Raw genomic sequence first — 20,196 nt, forward strand, 5'->3', positions numbered from 1 at the left:
AACCAGCATGGGGAAACTACATACCAGGGATTTTATTGGCCAATACTGGCCTATCACAGATGATCAGTATTACCATATATGTTGGCGCTATCAGCCAATATGAAAACTTTTTTAAAACTACTTGTACTGTTGAGTTGGAGGTATAGAGTTGTAACTGAGACCCCCACCAGCTCATTTTTGTCCTGCTTGAGAGTTAATCATAAATAATAGAGATTTAAAATAGCCTAATTCGACAAGTCATAATTTCAATCAAAGGTGACAGGTTTAATGTTTTTAATAACAGAAATTTAAATCAAATCTCAAAACAAAGCTCCAGTTCCTCTGAAGATATTTACTCTGCCAATCCAAAAAGTTTCGTCTGATTCTTTCATTTACAAGAATCAGAGGAGAATTGTTTACAGTGGCAACATAAACATGCATCTGTTGGTGATTGAATAAATTAGACTTTTAACCATTTTTCCATGCTGGAATGACTGTAATTCAGTAAAGCAACTGCGTGTTAATGAAAGAAGACGGCATTGTATTATGAAAGTATTTAATTTTAAATGAATTAATGAGATATCATATGAAATAAACACTCACATTAATACATTGAAATGTAAATATTTTTTGTGAAATAACTGGATTCGACGAAAGGCAAAGGGGAAGTGACGGCTAACAATGCCAGTGTCATAAAATCATTATTAACCAACATGAAACAAAAAACTTTGAAAAAAAAAAAAAAAGCCATTTGAAAAAAATAAATAAATCTGAAATAAAATGTCATTTCTATAAATAGATGATGAGATGAAAGTTTTAATCATGTATTTAACATTTTCACAATCTTGACTCATGAATTTATTAATATAATAATGTGTACGTATGAAAAAACAACATGGATACTTTTCACAGTTCCACATTTATTCAAAGCCAGACGTTGTCTTTTTAAGTGAGAAGTGAGTTCTCTCGTACATAGACGATCTTTAAAAAAGAAGAAAAAAAAAAAAGAAAAAAAGAAAAGACTACAACTCCCAGAATCCCCGTCGGTACGTCGAGCCAAATCAACTAGCAGCACAAGCACATTTTGCACACGTTGGTTCCTCCCTGCGCGCACGCAGCTCACTGTCGTGCAGGTTGGTTTTGCATAAGGGAGCTCCTCGCCTTCGTCTCAGCGGTGTTGCCAGACGCTTTTTTGTTTTGTTTTACCTGAAGTCATGGCTGACCAGGTGGCTGCCATGTGTGACCAGCTCGTGAAGGCTGTGAACGTGATCATGGACGCGGAAACGAGCCAAATTTACCGACTGGAGGCCCTGAAGGTAGCATCGATGTAGCTGCTAGTTAGCCCAGCTTTACATATATCGGTGCTGCTGTGGAAGTAAAATCACGTGCGTTCATAGAAACGACAACCTCCGGTGGTAACGCTGATGGACCTGCGGGATCGGTGTTTGGAAGACGGTGCTCGTGAATTTATGAAAAGGTTTAACTCACGCTGTGTGGCTGCAGGCAGCGGTGTGCTTAGCTCCAATGGCTAGTTAGTAGGTTAGCTTCACGCTCTTCAGGTATTTATTGGGAATTTTCTGAGGGAGCTGCTGCTGTTTATGCCACACGTGCACGGCACCGTTAGGTTCATTCAAGTGTTATTTGTTTTAAACCTTTATAACTTTCAGTTGATCAAATTGTCTAAAATAACTGCTTCTTTTTTTTTTAATTTTATTTTTTTAATCACTACAGTTCTGTGAAGAGTTTAAAGAGTCGAGCTCCTTCTGTGTCCCATGTGGCTTACAATTAGCTGCCAAAGCCCAGCCTGCTGTAGTGAGACACTTTGGTTTGCAAATCCTGGAGCATGTCATCAAGTGAGTGGAACATGACTAACATAAATCCAATTTATAAAATTAAAAAAAAAAAAAAAAAAAAAAAATCACATTATAAAAGCTGCATCACTGATGGAAAGCTTCATTTTCTTACAGATTCCGATGGAACAACATGGAACAAGCGGAGAAAGTCCAGTTGAAGGAGTGCGCCATGCAGCTGTTAGCTACTGTAAGTGTGATAATTAATATTGTTTTATGGTTTAAACATAAACCGGCACAGTCGTTGACACTTACCTTATGCCCGTTACCGGGCGTCCTCAGGGTACCCATCCCATCCTGGAGGAGGAGAGCCACATCAAAGATGGCCTGTCCCGAATCGTGGTAGAAATGATAAAGAGAGAATGGCCTCAACACTGGCCAGACATGCTGAAAGAGATGGAGGCTCTCACTAACCAAGGGGTGAGTAACTCACACGGAGCAGGAAACTGTCTGTTACTGGATCTTACTTGTTTCCTTGGCCAGAGGGGATTCAATTTGAATATGATTATGTCATAATTTGCATGAAAATAAGTACCAGGTGAGGATTAATCATGTTCATTTTCATGTGGCTTGATCATGTAAGCTTGGCCAAGACTGGGGTACATATTGACATCTCTCAATTATGAACTTGCACATCTTTTCCACTTCATTATTTTATCAATGCAAATATGGTTTTCCCAACCATTAGGCAAGACGAGCCAAATCATTTTGGATCGCATCAAATTAACTAAAGGACTTTTTTTCAGACTCAATGGTTGAATTTGTTCCCTGAAGGATGCCTTTATGTTATCTGCCCTGCATTCTCAAAATTTGTTGAAAAGTTTTACCGACATATGGTTATCATATTGGTCAAAAATGTTGTTAAATTGCATACTTGGAAAAACAGGGAGAACCCTCATAAGCCCCTTCCAATTACGTGCTCCTAAGCCTTCCGCAAACTTACTGGCAAAGTAAGCTCTTTCTTGACTTTTCGGAGCAGATATTTTAACGAATGGATGCACCCTGTTAAATGTAAGTTCATAAAGTAAACGGCGTTTGTCATAGGAGGCACAGACGGAGCTTGTCATGTTGATCCTCCTGAGGCTGGCAGAGGATGTCATCACCTTCCAGACGTTGCCCACTCAGAGACGCAGAGACATCCAGCAGACGCTCACTCAAAACATGGAGAGCATCTTCAGTTTCATGATGGCCATTCTGCATATTAATGTCGAGGACTATCGTAAACTGGTCAGTGAGGTCTACGCATTATTATTCATATTGCTGAAAGTCGAAATTAAATGACTTCAGTCGTCTAACTTGTGTTTTCCTTTGTCTAGAAAGGGTCACCCGGACATGAACTGCAGGTGAGAAAACATCACTGCATCGCTGCACCTCTTATATCACAACTTGTTCACTTTGATCACTCTGGTGTCTTCGTCTCTTTGCACACACAGGCTAGAGGTCACTGTCGAGTTGCTGTGGCGACGCTGAATACACTCGCAGGTTACATAGACTGGGTGTCCCTGGTGCACATCACCACCGGAAACTGTCATCTGCTGGAGATGTTGTGTCTGCTGCTGAGCGAAGCGGAGCTGCAGCTGGAGGCAGCAGAGTGTCTCCTCATTGCTATGAGCCGAAAGGTGAGTTGAAGAGAAAACGCATGAAGCTTTTTTTTACGGGACACTATTATGCCTCTGTTTGTCAAGTAATTACTGTGCATCTTCCCAGATTTTGATTTACTTTGTCAGAGCTGGATCACGATGGGGAAAAGTGGTGCAGCTTAACTGTGATCAAGAGCAATAGCACCACCATGTGGCCGTTTGTATCACATTTGTTTTAGCTCTACTCCTGAACTGAGATGTGTGATAAGAAAAAGTGTTTTTCTCTGAATTCCTGCTGCCTTAGACCAATTTTGCAGGGTTTTTTTTAATACAATTTTTTTTACAGCATTGCACATCTACAAATTTAATCAAGTTGATGCTCTGAATATATTAAAGCCCTCAATATTTGAAGTTTTGTATGGCTTGCGGATATACATTCATGTAACTGTGGTTTATTTCGCATGAATTTGCCCATGACTCAGGCAACCACATTCAAATGACAAGTGCACATGCATAGCAAGCTTTAAGCTTCCCCCTGCTCTGTGCACTTCAAGGTGCTGTGCTCCGTTAGTGTGCAACCAGAGCAATCCCTCACCAGCTGATCGGCATAACTGTGTCACTGTGTGTATTGGGAGTCTGATCCAGATGGAAGTATTTCATTATTAAAATAACTGCTGAAAATAATTCAGAGAATGCGCAGCTGCGGTTGAAGTATGTGCTCGGAGTTGTTTCTAATTGGACGATGAAACTGATTGTTTACTGTGGACATTTATATTAAACTTTACAATAACAGGCCACATGACATCTCCTTTGTCCTTCCGCCACAGGGCAAGCTGGAGGAGAGGAAGCCGTTCATGCTGCTGTTCGATGACGTGGCCATTCACTACATCCTCTCTGCAGCCCAGTGAGTGCAACTTCGCCTCCCCATCGTCACTCTGTACAGACTTCGACCCAACATTTTGACTGCTATATAACGGTTTGTGGTTGGTTACAGGTCAGCAGATGGACTGGCGATATGCAAGAAATCCTCTGATTCACAGTAAGTCAATGTGACATACAGTCTCTGTCCACTGTGGACCATGAAAACAGATGAGAAGTGATTTTAAAAACATAGGGGTAGGTTTATTCAACACGTTTGGCTGTGTCCTTTATGTTTACCTTCAGAGCAGTGGAGGTGGTGGAGCGGCGTTACATCTTTCTGAAGAGGCTCTGTCAGGTCCTGTGTGCCCTCGGAGGCCAGCTCTGCTCATTAGTGGTGAGTTCGGCCTAATTTTGCCACACAGTATTTTTCGTGTGACCACGATCTTTTATCCAGGCTTGATTCGCACAGCTGTGTTGTGGTCAGTCCCTCTTTTTTTTTTCCTAGCGGCTCAGACTTTCTCATTACGACCAATGAGTGGGAAATAATCCTGTTCTCTCCACAGGGTTCAGATGTAGAGGTTGAAGTGCCAGCAAATCTCAGCAAGTACTTGGAAGCCTTGTTGGCCTTCACTACACATTCTAGTCAGGTGAGATGATGTCTTTATTTTGTATTTCTTTTTTGATGGCCTTAACTTAAGGTTTTGTCCTTTTAACCCCTCTGAACTGTATAAAAGTTAAGAGTTTGAAGAATGTACACCTTCCCTCCTCTTTTCTGCAGTTTTTGAAGTCGTCCACTGTGTCGACGTGGAGTGCTTTGTTCAGACACGAAACTCTGTCCAAGGACGCGGTTGTGGGGGAGATGGCCATCAAATACATCCGAACATCTATGACCAACCTCGTCAAGGTGAGACATTGGCGTCAGTGATGTTATTCAGTGTGAATGGAAGCTCAGCCGGGTGTAAAGAGATGTTTTCTTTCTCTTTCCAGACTGGCTTTCCTTCGAGGAGCGACAACCCGAGTTGCGAGTACTCGCGTGTGGACTTTGACAGCGACGAGGACTTCCACTCTTTCTTTTTTTGTAAGTGTCACAGATTCAGTTTCATTTCGCTTCTGATTAGTACGTTAATTTTATCCCTTGATGTTTTTCACGTTGTGTTTTTGCGCTTCAAAGCTTTTCGAGGGCAGCAGGGAGAAGTTTTGAGGATTGCATGTCGGATCGTTCCTCTCGAAGCGTTCCAGATAGCAGCAGAATGGTTACAGTATCAGATTGCCAGCCCAATTAATACTGGAGATACCACATGTAAGTGTTCTCACTCTGGACACATTGAAACTGTATTAGAGAGGAAAACTGAAAACTCTTTATAGATATTTTTACTTTCTCTGCTTGAAGGGATTTTTAAGCGCATTGTTGGTGGATTTGTGTGATTTTTAACATGTAAATGGGGTTGGGAGACAGTTACTTACATTTAATACATCAAGCTCCACGGCCCATTCTGGTCTTACAAATATATTTATATAGTGATACTGGGACATGCATGCATAAGTAAAGCAGAATTTTGAATGTTTGTGATCATTCTCTTTTAAGGGCTTTGTTACACTAAATAAAAAAACAAATCGTAAACGTTAATATGTCGTAAATGTTAATGCGCCGTAAATGAACACTTTTTTTTCCTCTTTGCACCCTCTCTAGCTAAGACTGCAGAGGGCCTGTGCTCCCTCCTGTCTCCATCAGTGGTCCAGTGGGATGCAATGACAGTCTTCATGGAGTGCGTGGCCTCACAGATCTGTAAAAATTTGGAAGAGGAGGTAACACAATTCATTTTCAGTCACAGAACAACATTTTTCTTTTTTTTTTAAACACAAAAAAAACCAACTAGTTGTACTAACGTGACGGTTTGACCTCCTTCTGCTTCTCATTGTGCAGAAGTTGCCCATCGACCAGAGCATGGAGCTGCTTCGTGCCGTGCTCAACTACGACACCAAAGACCCGCTCATCTTGTCCTGCGTGCTCACCAACGTCTCCGCCCTCTTCCCTTTTGCCATACACAGACCACACTTCCTGCCACAGGTTCTCAGCAAGGTCAGCCGAGTTGTTAATGATCACTAAACATCATTTATGTATATCGATAAGACCCGTGTTATCGTAAATACCTGCTGACACGGGTGGTGTGTAGTAGTTTCATGATGGTTCACAGGATGGTTTCCTGTGTGGCAAATGTCAATTCCCTTGCTTATGTTGCCGTACCAATAATTTTAAATACTCTTTATAACGGTTTATCTTCGTAACTGGTGATTTACATTGACCTCGCAGCATTTGTCGTTTTGTGCTTGCAGCTCTTTAAAGCCATCACATTTGAGGTTGATCATGACAAAAAGGTAGGTTGCCTATACAGTACCAAATATTGGCCTTTTTCTTCAACCGTCATATCCAACATAAAAAATTTCAAGGAAAATCTGTAACTGATGTCTGCAGGCGCCTCGGACTCGAGCTGTGAAGAACGTGAGGAGACACGCCTGTTCTTCCATCATAAAGATTTGCCGGGATTACCCAAAGTTTATCCTGGTAATAATCTCTCCGCTCCGGTTAAAGTAAAATGTGGTTACATAGATGAGAGAAATGTGTAAAATAATCACTTCATTTATTCGTTTCTTCCCCAGCCTTGTTTTGACATGTTTTACAATCACGTGAAGAAGCTGTTTTTGAGCGAGGCTGCGCTGACTCACATGGAGAAATGTGCGCTGATGGAAGCTCTGGTTCTCACCAGCAACCAGTTTAAAGACTTTGAGAAGCAGAAGGCTTTTCTAGACGAACTCATGGCCCCCGTGGTTGCAGAGTGGACCTCGGACGACATGAGGCGGTGCGTTTGAATTCTCCGTTTCCCTCAAATTTGAACATTATGCGCGTTTTGATGTCATGACGAGTGATCGCCTTCGTTCTTCTTTTGTGTTTCAGTGCGCTTTCGGACCCGGCCATGTTCATCTCATTTGTTGGAGCTGATCAGGTGGTCACAGAGGACAGTAAGGATGCAGATAAAGCGGGCCTCAATAGGTGGCGAGTAAGTGTACAGTTGTAAACGGAGTTGGCCCTTATTTCATTCTTACTTTTAAGTTTAATGCTTGATTTATTTATTTGCATTTTTCCTACTCTGAACGGCCAAATTTGCAAATATGGTGGGAAAAAAAATTCCCAGTATTAATTTTTTTTTGCAGCTTTTCGCACCAAGTTAACCACAGAATAGACATTTTTCACTGCAGACAGCTTGACTTGTCATTGCAGGCAAAGCACAAGTGAATTAATAACAGCATGGGTCCATTAAGTGTTCCAGTGAGTCATGACGGGGAACCATCTTGCACAAAAGCAGCACCTCACCTAAGTGGGAGGCAGCCGTGATTAATTCACCTGCGCTTTCCCTAATAACTAAAGATGTCTGGTGTGTAAAAGGTGTATGTCATAGATACAGTGAAATCATGAAGTTTAAGGATGCCGTAGATATGTATATATTTTGCGACGCGTTTGGTGAGCACTCACCCGGTGTGTCACTCGTGATGCTTATTTCTGTTTTCAAAGATTAAAATCTTATGGGAGTAGTGTTAGTTTTGCAGGTATTTGATCATTATTTAGAATATTGGACAAATGTGTTTTTTCTTTTACCTGTTTACATGAGCATTTTAAGGCAGTCTGTTGACTAGGTGTTGAAATATTAATATTATAAAGTCTGGACCAAGTGGACTTGCCAACAAGCAACATTGCCTGTAGGCAGCTGTAACATTGTTACATGTAACTACTAACCCGTTTCCGCAAAAGTTGGCATGCTGTGTGTCTTTTGAATTTGATGCCAGCTTGGTTGCATTCATCCCTCATTTTTGATCTTCCTCTAGTTGAGTTTCTGTCTGTATGCCATGCTGGGAGTGGTGAAGCGGGCGCGCTGGCCTGCGGACCTGGAGGAAGCCAAGGCCGGGGCCTTCGTGGTGGGCTACACCCCCGCTGGAGCGCCCATCTACAGAAACCCTTGCACGGCCCAGTTTCTGCTTTTGCTGCCCAACCTACTGGCGCTGATCAAGTACGCCTGTGGAACGACGCTGTTCCTCCTACTTGTTATATCGAAAGCTTGTTTTCAGCCCCCCTTCCTTCCCCCCAATACCGATGCGCCGATCTGTGACTTGTCTCTTTTGTTCACTCCTCACTGTAGGACTCACAACAGTCTGTTCATGCCGGAGAACATGGCTCGTCTCAATGACAGCTTCTCCAGAGCTCATGAGCTGATGGATGCAGAGAGAAACATGGTTCTTGGTAAGAGTAGCTTTCAGCACATGCCTTTTTTTTTTTTTTTTTCTTTTTCCTTTCTTTCTTTTCTTTTTTCTCGTAGTGAGCGGTTTTCTGATTCTAAGATTGTGGTTGGGCCCTCTCAATATGTGCTTTTCTCCAGGTCTCACTCAACCTCTTCTGGATATTTATGACTCTCCTGTTTATAAATCCAGCCTGGAGCGCATGCAGGGATTTCTCACAACATTATATGACAACTGGTGAGAATTGTGTTATTGCAGTTGCATGGTTTATACCTCCCATGTTGTACACACTTGACTTCTACCTCCTCTTCCTATCTCTTTCCCTCTGCAGCTTCCAAGTCCTGGGAAATGCAGGTCTGTCCCTGCAGCAGGAATTCTACAGCATTGAGAGGTTGGCTGAAGAAATCGCTGGCTCCGCCTTTGTCTCCCTGGACGACGTGCCTGACCACAGACTTCGCCCGATGATTCATATCCTTTTTCTTCCCGTTTCTCTTATCGCCATGCTTCAGGCATAAGTTTAGTGATGCACATTTGTGTGCAAGCTCTTTTTTTTTTTTCTTTTTTTTTTTTTTCCCGGCACTCACTTTTGAATGACACAACCCTTGCATGAACAAAGCTGAGCTACTTCTTTATGCGGACATTGAAGTTTCCTTAACGACGGTACGGGTGTTTGTGAGGCAGGTGGTGCTATCGTGTCCTCAGGAGTACTACGACAGTCTTCTCTGCCCTCTGCTGGGCCCTCTGTTCGCCTACATGCTGCAGGTCAGGATCTTCGCACGTTCCAGTCTCTAACACTTATTGTTGTTCTTGACATTAGATTCACTTCATTCACTTTATTCGCGTTATTAACGCCATAGTTGTATTTGTTGCTAAATGCCATGGCCTTGCTTTACATTACAGCGACTCAACGTCAAGTGGCAGGTCATCAACCAGAGGACGTCTGTCAAGTAAGTTGTGCGATTAGTGTTTGCATCTGTATTTTTGTGTATAGTTCAGCCACTCTGGCATTCTGCATGTTTTTGAGATTTAAATAAAAAGCTTGATTTTTTTTTTTTTTTTTTTACAGTGGCTTTTCTCAAAAATTGCAATGCAATATTTGCACTTGACTTTTTTTTTTTTGTAGTTGCAATTGAAGGGAAAAAGTGATTCTTTTCTTAAATTGAAGTCATATATCACTACTTCTTATGGCAATAAGCACACTGCTCATCACAAAAAATATCTTCTCATCCTTTTATCTTCTGAACTAAAAGAACAACATGGCTCAGAATTACTGACTGAATTCCAGAGTCAAAAAAGTGATGTTGCCTACATCTTGTTTTTTTTTTTTTTTAACCAACATTAATAAAACACATAGTGTATGCACATGAAGGAAGTGCAAGGACTTACAACTGGAAGGGTGTATAAAACTCATGTAATTCAACACATACTGTATGCATGACAATTGGTAGTCTAATTCTAATGACTAGACTACATTCCACATAAAACCGTTGAAAACCCTTGCTGACTGTTATTGAGGAGTTATTTTTGTACATAAAGCAAGTTTTGTTTGGACAGACTTACTTTGTACCGTAAAACCTTCACTAGAGCTTCTGTTGAGTACTTTTAACGCAGAGAAATAACGAGAATCTTTCAAAATTGCAAGCTCATGCAAATATTGCGGAGATGGCTTCTGGAGGGATTAATAAAACATCACTGATTTGAAAACAGTTCACACCAACTACAGCTTTTTGTTCATCTGAAGAACAACAGAACATTCTGACATCAAAAAAATATCTAATAATCACTATTCCTTTGACTCTTTATTCAGTTCAGAAAAAAAAAACATGTCTAAGAACTCTGTAGAATATCCTGCAAGTAGCTCTTTGATGGCTCAGCGTGTCCTGGGATTAGATATGGGGGACGTAACCAGATTGTTTTGTCTTTAGTGGTGAGGAAGAAGAGGAGGAGGAGGAGGTGGTGTGTCAGGAGAGCCAGGTGACGCAGGAGATGTTGGAGGAGCAGCTCGTGCGCCTGCTCAACAGGGAGGTGCTGGATCTTCTCTGTAAGTTGCAGCGTCTCATGAACTAAGAGAATTATTATTTGACAACATACACGGGTGTCTGCGGTAAAACTTCAGACAATATTGCACTACTTGAAAATGAATATTTATACAAGCCACAACGTAAACGGATGATCCTATTTTGAAATCAAATGCAGGTAACGGTTTGTCAGTGGACATCGTGTTAACTAGCGTTACGTCGAGTCCTGTGCGGCAGCCACTTTGCATTAGTTGGTCAACATGCAGCTCAAGGATAAAATATTCATTGCAAATGTGAGTTATATTAATTACACTGATGCTACAATAGTTTTATGATCGCAATGTTAAGTCCCGGTCTCAATTTACTGTAAAGTGAAGGCTTATTAATCCTGCTAATGCACTGCAGTCACATGATAAAGTTGTGTCTCTGCCAGTAACAGGAGCTGCAAATGGTTGCAGAACACATTCGGAATATTTCGGACATAATTCCAAGATGTTTTGACAAAAAAGCTGAAGGTTTGTTGCGGGTTTAAAACTATTTGCCCTCACCGCCCACTGTCCAATAAATAAAACAAACACTGGGCTGTGAGGGTGGTTTGATATTTTGAATTGAGAAGTCACAAAAAAAAAAAAAGAAGAAATCTACGGTGTGAGACTTTTCAGTATTTAGCAGACAACTGCATGGTCAGCTTTTACTCCAACACTGGGGGGGGAATTGAGTAATCACAGGGTCCTAATACCGCTCTCCTTCGCCTGCTTTTAGCCGTGACCTGTATTTCCAGAAAAGTGTCTGAACCTGCAGCAATTAAGGAGGAAGTCGACGGTAAGAGTCAAATTTAAAAAGGTAAATCTGTCGGGTGATTTTTTTTTTTTGGTCTGGTTTTTGTTGTTGCATAATTTTGCCTGAAATTTGCTCTCGCAGAGGAAGACATGATGATGGATTCGGGGCAGACGGTGACGAACGCACAGGCCACAGAGCTGACTGAGCTGGGGAAATATCTGCTGAAACACGAGGTCAGCCCAAGACACATCTCACAACAATCAGGAGGACGGCACAGTAAATGATGCATATAAACTTATTATTTCTCCCTTTTTTTTTTTTTTTTCTCCCAGAACATCTACATGTCCATGTTGACCCTGACCTTCACCTCGCTGTCGTGGAAGGACGCCACTTATTGTCACCGCACTGCTTCCATCGTCTGCTGGACCCTTCTGCGGCAGGTCAACATATTGATAAAAGCCTGCATTACTTTTTTTTTATTTTGTTGTTTTTTTGTTAAATACACTTTGATGTCACCTTCTCCTTCTAAACACAAGTTGACTGGTTAGATTTTATGTTTCTGTTACTGCCAAGTTAATAAATATAACCTTCCCAGCATTCAATTAAAAACTATTGAAATTTTGCAATCAAGTAATACTAACCGACATAATCAATATACTTTTCATGTGACAATGTGGAGCACAATACAGCAATTAGAAAAACTGGACACATCGAGTTTAACACATCACCCCAAAAAATATAACAAAAATCTGATCAAAATGATAGTTATACATTTGAAAATATAGCAAATGCTAAATACATTATCGACCTAGTATATACAATGTTTTCAATCACAGTAGCATGGTAGTCACCTTTGTGACTGGTTTTTTGTTTGTTTGTTTGTTTTCCTGTTTGTAACCAATTTGTTATAAGATTGGTTGCTTTTGCGAGTGCTTTAGAAGCAAGCGGTGTAAACGGCCTCAGAATAAACGAATCATAACGCACAGAATCATGCTTATTGTAATGAAGGGCTCTTTGTTGAGCTGCAGTGTGGCTCAGTGGTGTGTTTTTAATAGTTTTTGGACAACACTGGAGGTCTGCGGTGCAGAGTATTAAGTTACCTCAGGTTTTGAATACACGGGCGATACTTGTTGGCAGATCAGTTCAATGTTACGTTTTGGGCCTGATTTACTAACATGTCAAATAAAAGGTACTTAATTGCATGTTTATTCCAAAAGTTTGCACATTTATTTTGCACTCATTTTTGCGTTGTTGATGTCGGATGCAAATCGCTCTATTTAAATGAGGTATTTGCGTGTGTTGGTGATTCCAGCCGTTCTAACAGAACGATCGCAAAAGGAAATGATCCCGTTGAAATTAATAAATATAACAAGAACAAAACGCTATATAAGAAATTATCAGCGAGGAAGCCAATGCCGAGGGAATAACAAAAAGATCAACAGATTAAATTATAAGAAGGCAAGATATTAGGCGACAAATACAAGCATGGGTTTGTGACATCACAAACTTAAGGAAGTCCAAATAGCACATTTGCTGAAAACAGGCTGTGTGCATTTCTCTGTGGACAGTATTTGTATACCTTTTGCATCTTTATTTGCTTTATCATCAAAAATATAGATCTGATTTTAAACAATATGGGACCTTTTAATGATCTTTGTTTACATTTAAGAAAGTATAGATAATCACAATATTTGAATTTTTCTGGATGTGGTTTGAGAAATGTATTATTTAGGCACCTTGGTACTGCACTTTGTGCAGACCTGGTGAGATCACACCCTTTTGTTAAAGCTTTTGAATTGTCCTTTAATACTCTATATACAGATATAATCTTCTCGTGTAATCCATTTCAACTTTGGCTCCTTTTCTGACCACTTAATGTCCTTGTGTCCATCTTTAATGTACCATTCCAAGGCTTGTCAATTATTGTCTGATACTCCCCATCTGTGACGCTGTGAAAGGTAACTTAAATAACTCTAAATTTCTAAAGTCCCCCCCCCCCCCTCCACCATATATATATATATATACACACACACACACACATCCTGTCTGTGTCTCTTCAGGTCGTAGGGGGGAATCTTCTTCCTGAAGCAGTCACGTGGTTCTTCACCAGTGTTCTCAGGGGCCTTCAGGTTCACGGGCAGCACGAGGTCTGCAACTCCACCCTCTCTCAGCTGGCCATGCTCATCTATGAAAACCTGGTGAGGCTGATGGAGTGGCTGTTCTTTGTCAGTTTTCCCTCTCAAGAGAAATAAAACTCCCATGACTGCTACCAATGATTATTTTCAGTACTGATTTATGTGCCCGTTATGTACTTAATTGTTTTAACTGCATAATGTCAACATTTTTTAATTATCCCTGATCAAATTGCTTATTTTATCCAAGAGGAGAAAATTAACACATTTGCAAAGTTGGGATCCTATATATTTAATATTTTGTATTTTAGCATGAAAAAAAACCTTGAAATAACATGAATTCTCACAGTTGTTTCTGATTAAGTGATATAGTACTGTCTTAGGGTAAAGCGGAGTTGACTTTTATGTTGAGTCTTTTAGTTTTAAGGGTATAATATGTTCCCATATTTGAAGTTTCATCTGTGGGAATTGCTGAGTGCATCTTTTAATCTATGTGCATACATCTGCCTGTCCATCTGTGTTAGCGGCCTCGCTACATGGAGCTGAAAGCCGTGATGACACAGATCCCAAACATCAGCATGGAGGCTCTGGGCCAGTATGATCACAGGCTCCTGGACCCCGGTGCTCAAAAGTTTGGAGAGAAGAAGAGGAGAGACCAGTTCAAGAAGCTCATCGCAGGAACTGTTGGGGTAATGCCGCACCCAGCCACTAGGGAGCAATGCTCCTCCAGTATATCTGGCTGTGGACCCGTTCGTCACAAGTGACCCAAGGCACTGGTCTAATAGTGCAAGTCATTACTCAGCAGTGTGATTCTGGCTCTGTTGTAAATCTTCTGTGCTCAGAAGCCCAAAAAAAGAGAAGTGTAGCAGCTCAACAGGGCTGTACAGTTTAATGAAATTCTTTCTTGCAGGTCTTGGATGGCTCGGTTTAACCTCTCCTCTCCTTGTCCCCCGCCAACAGAAAGCTCTGTGCCAGCAGTTCAGGAAGGAGGTTCATATCCGGAATCTTCCATCGCTCTTTAAAAAGCCGAAGCCAGACAAGGATGTACTGGGCAGCGAATCATTGGGGCTGGCAGCTCTCTTCACCCCCGAGAATAATTCCCTGTAGGAAAACGTCGGGCTTCAAGTGGACTTCATACTGACTGACGACGGGAGTTGTGTGTGTACAAACCAGGGTTTCCCTCACCACCCTCCAGCCGGGGCGGCGCTACCGAACATATCTGTCAACACTCCTGTATTTCAATAGGTCAGCTTTTCTTTTAACCCTTATTGTGCCGTTAATGTGCCACATCTTTTTTTTTTTTTACTAGTGTTACACACGGGATACCTTTTAAATCCGTTTGTAGACTTCTCCTCTATTCCCTTGTGCATACTATTAAAGGAGGTATATAAGATACGAAAATTAGATGTCAGATTAAAGAAGGGTCTTTTGTCAATCTTCACATGGCAGAGTAACCATCATTATTTACTCTGCTGCAGAAGCTTTATTGTCCCACAAACTACCATAAAATAGGACGTCTCTGCTTTTTCACATTTTTATTTTGTGCCTTTTTCATTTTAAGGGGCTGTATTCAACCGTTGCCCAACATCAAGCACGCCTTCGATTTATGGAACTCTGTACTCAAACTGAGAGCCGAGCTGCGGTTTTATATTCAGCATAGTAATAGGCATCTAATGATACCTAAACATGCAAAGCCAGTAGAGCAAATAGCTGCGGAGGCAGCTTAAGATACTACGACTGAAAAAGTATTATTTATGTGGTTTGTGAAGATTTAGAAACCTTTTTTTTTTTTTTTTACCAAGAGAAAAAAAAAAATCTTAATTTCAGAGGTTAGTGTTGGCAGATATGTTCTGTGACCATGCTGCTGCTGTCAAAGCTGTTGTATCTCGGGTTGAAAACAAAAAGAAAAATCTAGGACAAATCCTGTTGCACAATTATCTACCGCTATTTCTTTTTGACTGGACGAGCTTGAATGCGGTTTCTGATTGTGAAGGATGTTAATCACGGTACCTCAGGTGCGACGTTCCTCATGATGGGGTGAAGTTACTTTATCTAAATCTACCCTAAGAGAAGATTAAAACAAAAACAGCTGGATTATGTTTCGTGAACAGTTATTGTAGATTTAAATATGAACAGCAGCTTGTCTGTTTTGCGGATATTACACGGCTGGTTAAAGCAATGATGTTTTGCATTTTGCTCATTCTTCATATCGGCACAACTTACACGGCCCAAGCACTGTTTGGAATTGCTTATTTAATGCAGAGCACATATCATACTTCAAGTAATGCAACCACATCTTGTGCCAAAACACTCATTTTGGATTTGTGACCAGACAATTGTGTCTGACAAATCGTACATATAACTTAAAGACTATTTAAGAGTGAAATAAACAACTAATGTTTAGCTTAATCCAAGTCTTTCTGTTGTTTTCTAGTTGTTCAGTTGTTGATGATATTCTGTTTTTCACGTGTTTTTATTTTTGTTTGTTTTTTTGTAATGGTTTTGCCAGCAAGGAAAGAAGAAGAAAAAAAAAAAAGAAGATGAACCAGCACTACATTCCTTCATTGTCCAAGGGATTGTTTTTAAACATAATTTGTTGGATGTATTTTGCTCTTATGGAGCTGTAACAGCGGAGAGTTTTTTTGTTTTTGTTTTTTTTAACTATTTGTGTAGATTCAGACCAAAATAGATGGGAGTGGATTGAGTCTCCTCTAAATGGATTTAGGCGGGTTTGTTTATCAGATGCTGTTTTCCTGAAAAAAGGTTGACATACTTGGAAAGGAATAGAAACAATTATGAAATCTGAATTTTTTTTTTATTATTATTTTTTTTTCCAAATAAATTGATTTCCCTGTCTTTGTGATGATTGTCTGTTCACATGTTGCCATTTTTAAAAATGCTTGTTCGACACTAAAATGTTCTGTACAAAGGAGAAAAAGGCTTTTTAAAAGTGTAGTGTGGTTTATATTTTTGTTGTTTTAAATAAAAAAAGAAAATTACTTCTATTGGCCTAAAATCTTTTAATATTTTTTATTTATAACAAGTATTTATTTGTTAATTACTACATATGGACATTTTGGGTTTTGTATTATGCCTTATATTAAACATTTTGCAGAAGGACCAATACAAAACAGCTTTAAATATTGACATGAAATCCAGAAAGAAAAAAAGTTCCAACAGTGTGGAAAAAAATAAGACCTTGAACCTTAATATTTATTGATTATCTGCTTGTGCATAGAGATGTTCATAATAATACTGACCGATCTGTAGTTTTTGAATTAATTATAGGATTTCAAATAATTTAATTGTGAAGTCAATGTTTCACACTGAAGATTGTTCCCTAAACACATTCTCGTTCTTCCTTCCAATTAAATTTTTCATCATATATATACACAATTAACATATTTCTAATGTTAAGACATTGTTTATTAAAGTACAAAATGTTATTGCTCAGCATGGTAGTAAAAGATCAATCAATCAATCAAATACTTTATTTATCTCTCACGGTGCAATTCATGGAAAGTGAGAACAACTACAGCACTCAATACAACACGCAATACATCAATTAATAAATACTAGAAAGAGGTCAGGGCATTTCCTCTTCCTCCTCCTCCTATTTGGATGTTATTTAATCATTTGAGTTTTGACATTTTTACAAGCTTGTCTTTTTAGTGATGTTACACCCACATTTTTCCATGGTCTTCTATAGTCAGTCAATTTTTGACACACAAAAAAAAAAAAAAAATTAAAAAAATGTTTGAATACGTTTCAATATGATTTGTTTTTCTGAATCAAATGATTCTGTCTTTATACACATTTGGAACACGTTATTGGTGGTAATAGATGCTGATAATTCTTCAGAGTGCCAGTATTTCAATTGATCAATCTCTAGACGAGTATACGTGTTGGTAAGTATATCATGAAGAAATACTGTTTTAGGGGAAGACTTCGGAATCATCCACAAAAGCAACTTGGTTTTAGAGTCAGTGAAAGCAGTTCACCCTCCGGTCACTGGGGGGGCGCTAATGAAACGTTTGACGAGTAGTACGAGGAGGGCAAAGAAGAATGGTGTCAAATCATGGCTGCTTATCTCTGGTACGTCCTGAGTTTTGCTATAAATAAGATATGCGGAGAACGAACACATGAGTGCATGTCGCTGTAATATCTACGGTTCAAATGCAGTCCTTTGTACCTCGAAATGTTCACACTACCAAACCCCTAAAAGTTCGTTTAATAAACATTTGTACGTTTGTGGTTTTAACTAATTTGGTACACGAATACTGCAATTCCCTGTTTCACTATATAAACATGTAGTCACGTGTTTTAAGTACAGTACACGTTTATTCCTTAATACCTGCGTTTTTACATTACTTTAAGTTACTTCTCCTTTCAGACTAAGAGGCAAACGCTGTGGGGATTTTCACTCTTACTTTTTTTGATTTTGCAAACAAAAAGTATGACAAGTTTTTGATGCTTTGCTCTAGATTAAACTAACAATGTAAGAGTTCAAAAAGCAGTAAATGAGCTCCACCTAAACTACCCACAACATCAAAATACTGCTTTCTTGTCCATTCATCAATAATAATGATCCAATACAGTTCTAATTCTGCCTCATGCATACTTATCATTTTAATAACTTATCAACATTTGACCTATAATAGCCTACGTGTTCTTTTACTTAATTCAAAGTTATAATGCTAGCCTTTTACTTGTAATTGAGTATTTCTATAGTGTAGTATTGCTACTTTTACTTAAATGAGTGATCTGCAGGGGATTCAGTAGCCTTTTTTTAAGTCGCGTCATAAAGTTTTAAATGGATTGATTCCTCATGTTTGGGGTAAATGTACAGTTAGGAAATACATATTTTTTCCAGATAGCTGATTTTACAAATTTAGCAGGTCCACCAGATATGTATATACATATGCATCATATGAAAATACTCAAGTCAAGTATAAGTACCTCAGAATTCTACTTGCTGTACATACAGTAGTCAAGTTAATTTTATTTATGTGGTGCATTTAAAAACAACAAGAGTTGCCGAAAGGGCTTCACATCAAACAAAGACCTGAAACATTTAAGCCATTAATGACAAAATAATTAATAAAATCAAAAGAAAGGAAATTCGAAATTGCTGCTTGTCTTTGTCATATATGATATTGAAACCTGTCTTATGCAGTGTGAATTTATCACGAGATTCTGTTTTAAAATGTTCGAGTTTTTGATAGACGAGGCAATTAATAGAGAAAATAATCAGCAGATTAATCTATAATCAAAATAATGATCAGTTACAGCACCATTAAAATCATTCCTGCTGTCCATACTGGCCTTGAAGAGATCCTCTCCTACTGTGAAAAAAAAAACTTGCACCCACCTTCAGTATGCTGTCTCCCACCCACACTACACACAATCACGAGGTTTTGGATTACCAATGCTTTCAAGCACAACAAAGAAATATCTTTTATGTTTTTTTATTTTTTTTAAATGAAAATCCAAGAACACTGCACTGGCTTTCTTCCCACTTATCCTGATTTTCCTTCGTGTCTTCTAGGACCCATTACCCACCCAGCAGCACCGAGCTCCTACTGCTTTGCCCCATCACCGCTCCCTGGCTGCAAAATTCTCTCATCAGTGTGACTCTGCAAATACGAGCCAAAGACTTTCCTCGACATTTGTCTGCAACAAACACACGACCACGATGTATCATATGATAATATTTACAAAGACACAAAATCTGCACTTTTAACACAAAGCAGGAGTGGATGAAAACAGTCCAATTTTCTTGATCACATATATGATATTTTGTTATCCATAATATAAACATATTGTGTTATTATACTATGTATAGAGTTATATATAAACTCTCAGATGTTATTCAATTTAGCGACTGCCATTAGACAGCCTATAAACAATTGTTAATATTTTCTGTTGATTCATCTGAACGAAAGATAAAATGTGTTTGACATATTTGTTACGCAGTGGATGTTTATTTTATTTTTTTACACTGAACAAGGAGTAATATTTGATTTCAACTACCTACATATAAACTACTATGAGGAAGAGGCCCTGTTGGCAGTAGTTGCAGGCTTTTGTGCATATGAATGGATTTGTGGATTTCCCACGCACTTTTGTATAACTTCTCTCCTAAGGTATTATGTTTGGAGTTTCTGTCACGTTAGACATTAAATATTTTCCCCCAAATTGCTAATTAGCTGCATTTATTTGACCCCTCTCTCTTTATAAACCCACATCGTCTGCTGCAGAGAAGCATTCCCTCGGCTACCACCAGGGCATGTTGTGCTGTAGTTTACTTGCGTCAGATATTGCATTTAGCATAAGCTTTTATCCCATATAAGGTTGCAGTGGATCTTAGGGGAACGAGCTGCACTTTTGCCCTTCTCCTACAGACTCAAAGTGCTTTGAGGGTGACTGTGCAGCCTTTGCTTTTTGATATTCCTATGTCAAGGAATATTTCATGGCACTGGGAAATGTATTATATCATGCACCCCACTTTTCAGTAGCCTTGTCGTGTAGTGGTTTATAATATTCCTTTGACTTCAAGATGTAACTTTTACCATGGTTACCACACAGCAGAGTAAAACTATTAAATGACTCATTGTAATGTTGTGACTCTGGCAACACTAATGATGGTTTAGGTGTGTAAAAAAAAAGAGTAGGCACCTGTAAATTTAGTTTGTTTATATTTAATAGC

The 20,196-nt window shown here is 39.4% G+C and overlaps 1 protein-coding gene across 1 annotated transcript; it reads left to right on the forward strand.

The window, feature by feature from the left end:
* The first annotated feature begins 1,073 nt into the window (after positions 1 to 1,073).
* LOC138617582 (exportin-5) lies at positions 1,074 to 16,492 on the forward strand. The gene is made up of 33 exons (XM_069692685.1): positions 1,074 to 1,295; positions 1,711 to 1,832; positions 1,947 to 2,019; positions 2,112 to 2,249; positions 2,874 to 3,056; positions 3,146 to 3,172; positions 3,263 to 3,448; positions 4,237 to 4,313; positions 4,404 to 4,448; positions 4,574 to 4,664; positions 4,834 to 4,917; positions 5,049 to 5,174; positions 5,258 to 5,348; positions 5,442 to 5,570; positions 5,961 to 6,076; positions 6,195 to 6,350; positions 6,605 to 6,646; positions 6,744 to 6,833; positions 6,929 to 7,128; positions 7,224 to 7,326; positions 8,150 to 8,331; positions 8,461 to 8,561; positions 8,698 to 8,794; positions 8,889 to 9,025; positions 9,222 to 9,319; positions 9,458 to 9,504; positions 10,483 to 10,598; positions 11,338 to 11,397; positions 11,497 to 11,588; positions 11,688 to 11,795; positions 13,416 to 13,553; positions 14,012 to 14,176; positions 14,448 to 16,492. The coding sequence occupies exons 1-33, from the start codon at positions 1,194 to 1,196 to the stop codon at positions 14,592 to 14,594; spliced, it is 3,669 nt and encodes a 1,222-aa protein (XP_069548786.1). The 5' UTR covers positions 1,074 to 1,193; the 3' UTR covers positions 14,595 to 16,492.
* Positions 16,493 to 20,196: the final 3,704 nt, after the last annotated feature.

Source organism: Brachyistius frenatus, unplaced genomic scaffold, assembly GCF_029030835.1.
Source record: "Brachyistius frenatus isolate BFR_SWC_R1_liver_20210118 unplaced genomic scaffold, ASM2903083v1 Contig_13, whole genome shotgun sequence".
Lineage (NCBI taxonomy): Eukaryota > Metazoa > Chordata > Actinopteri > Embiotocidae > Brachyistius > Brachyistius frenatus.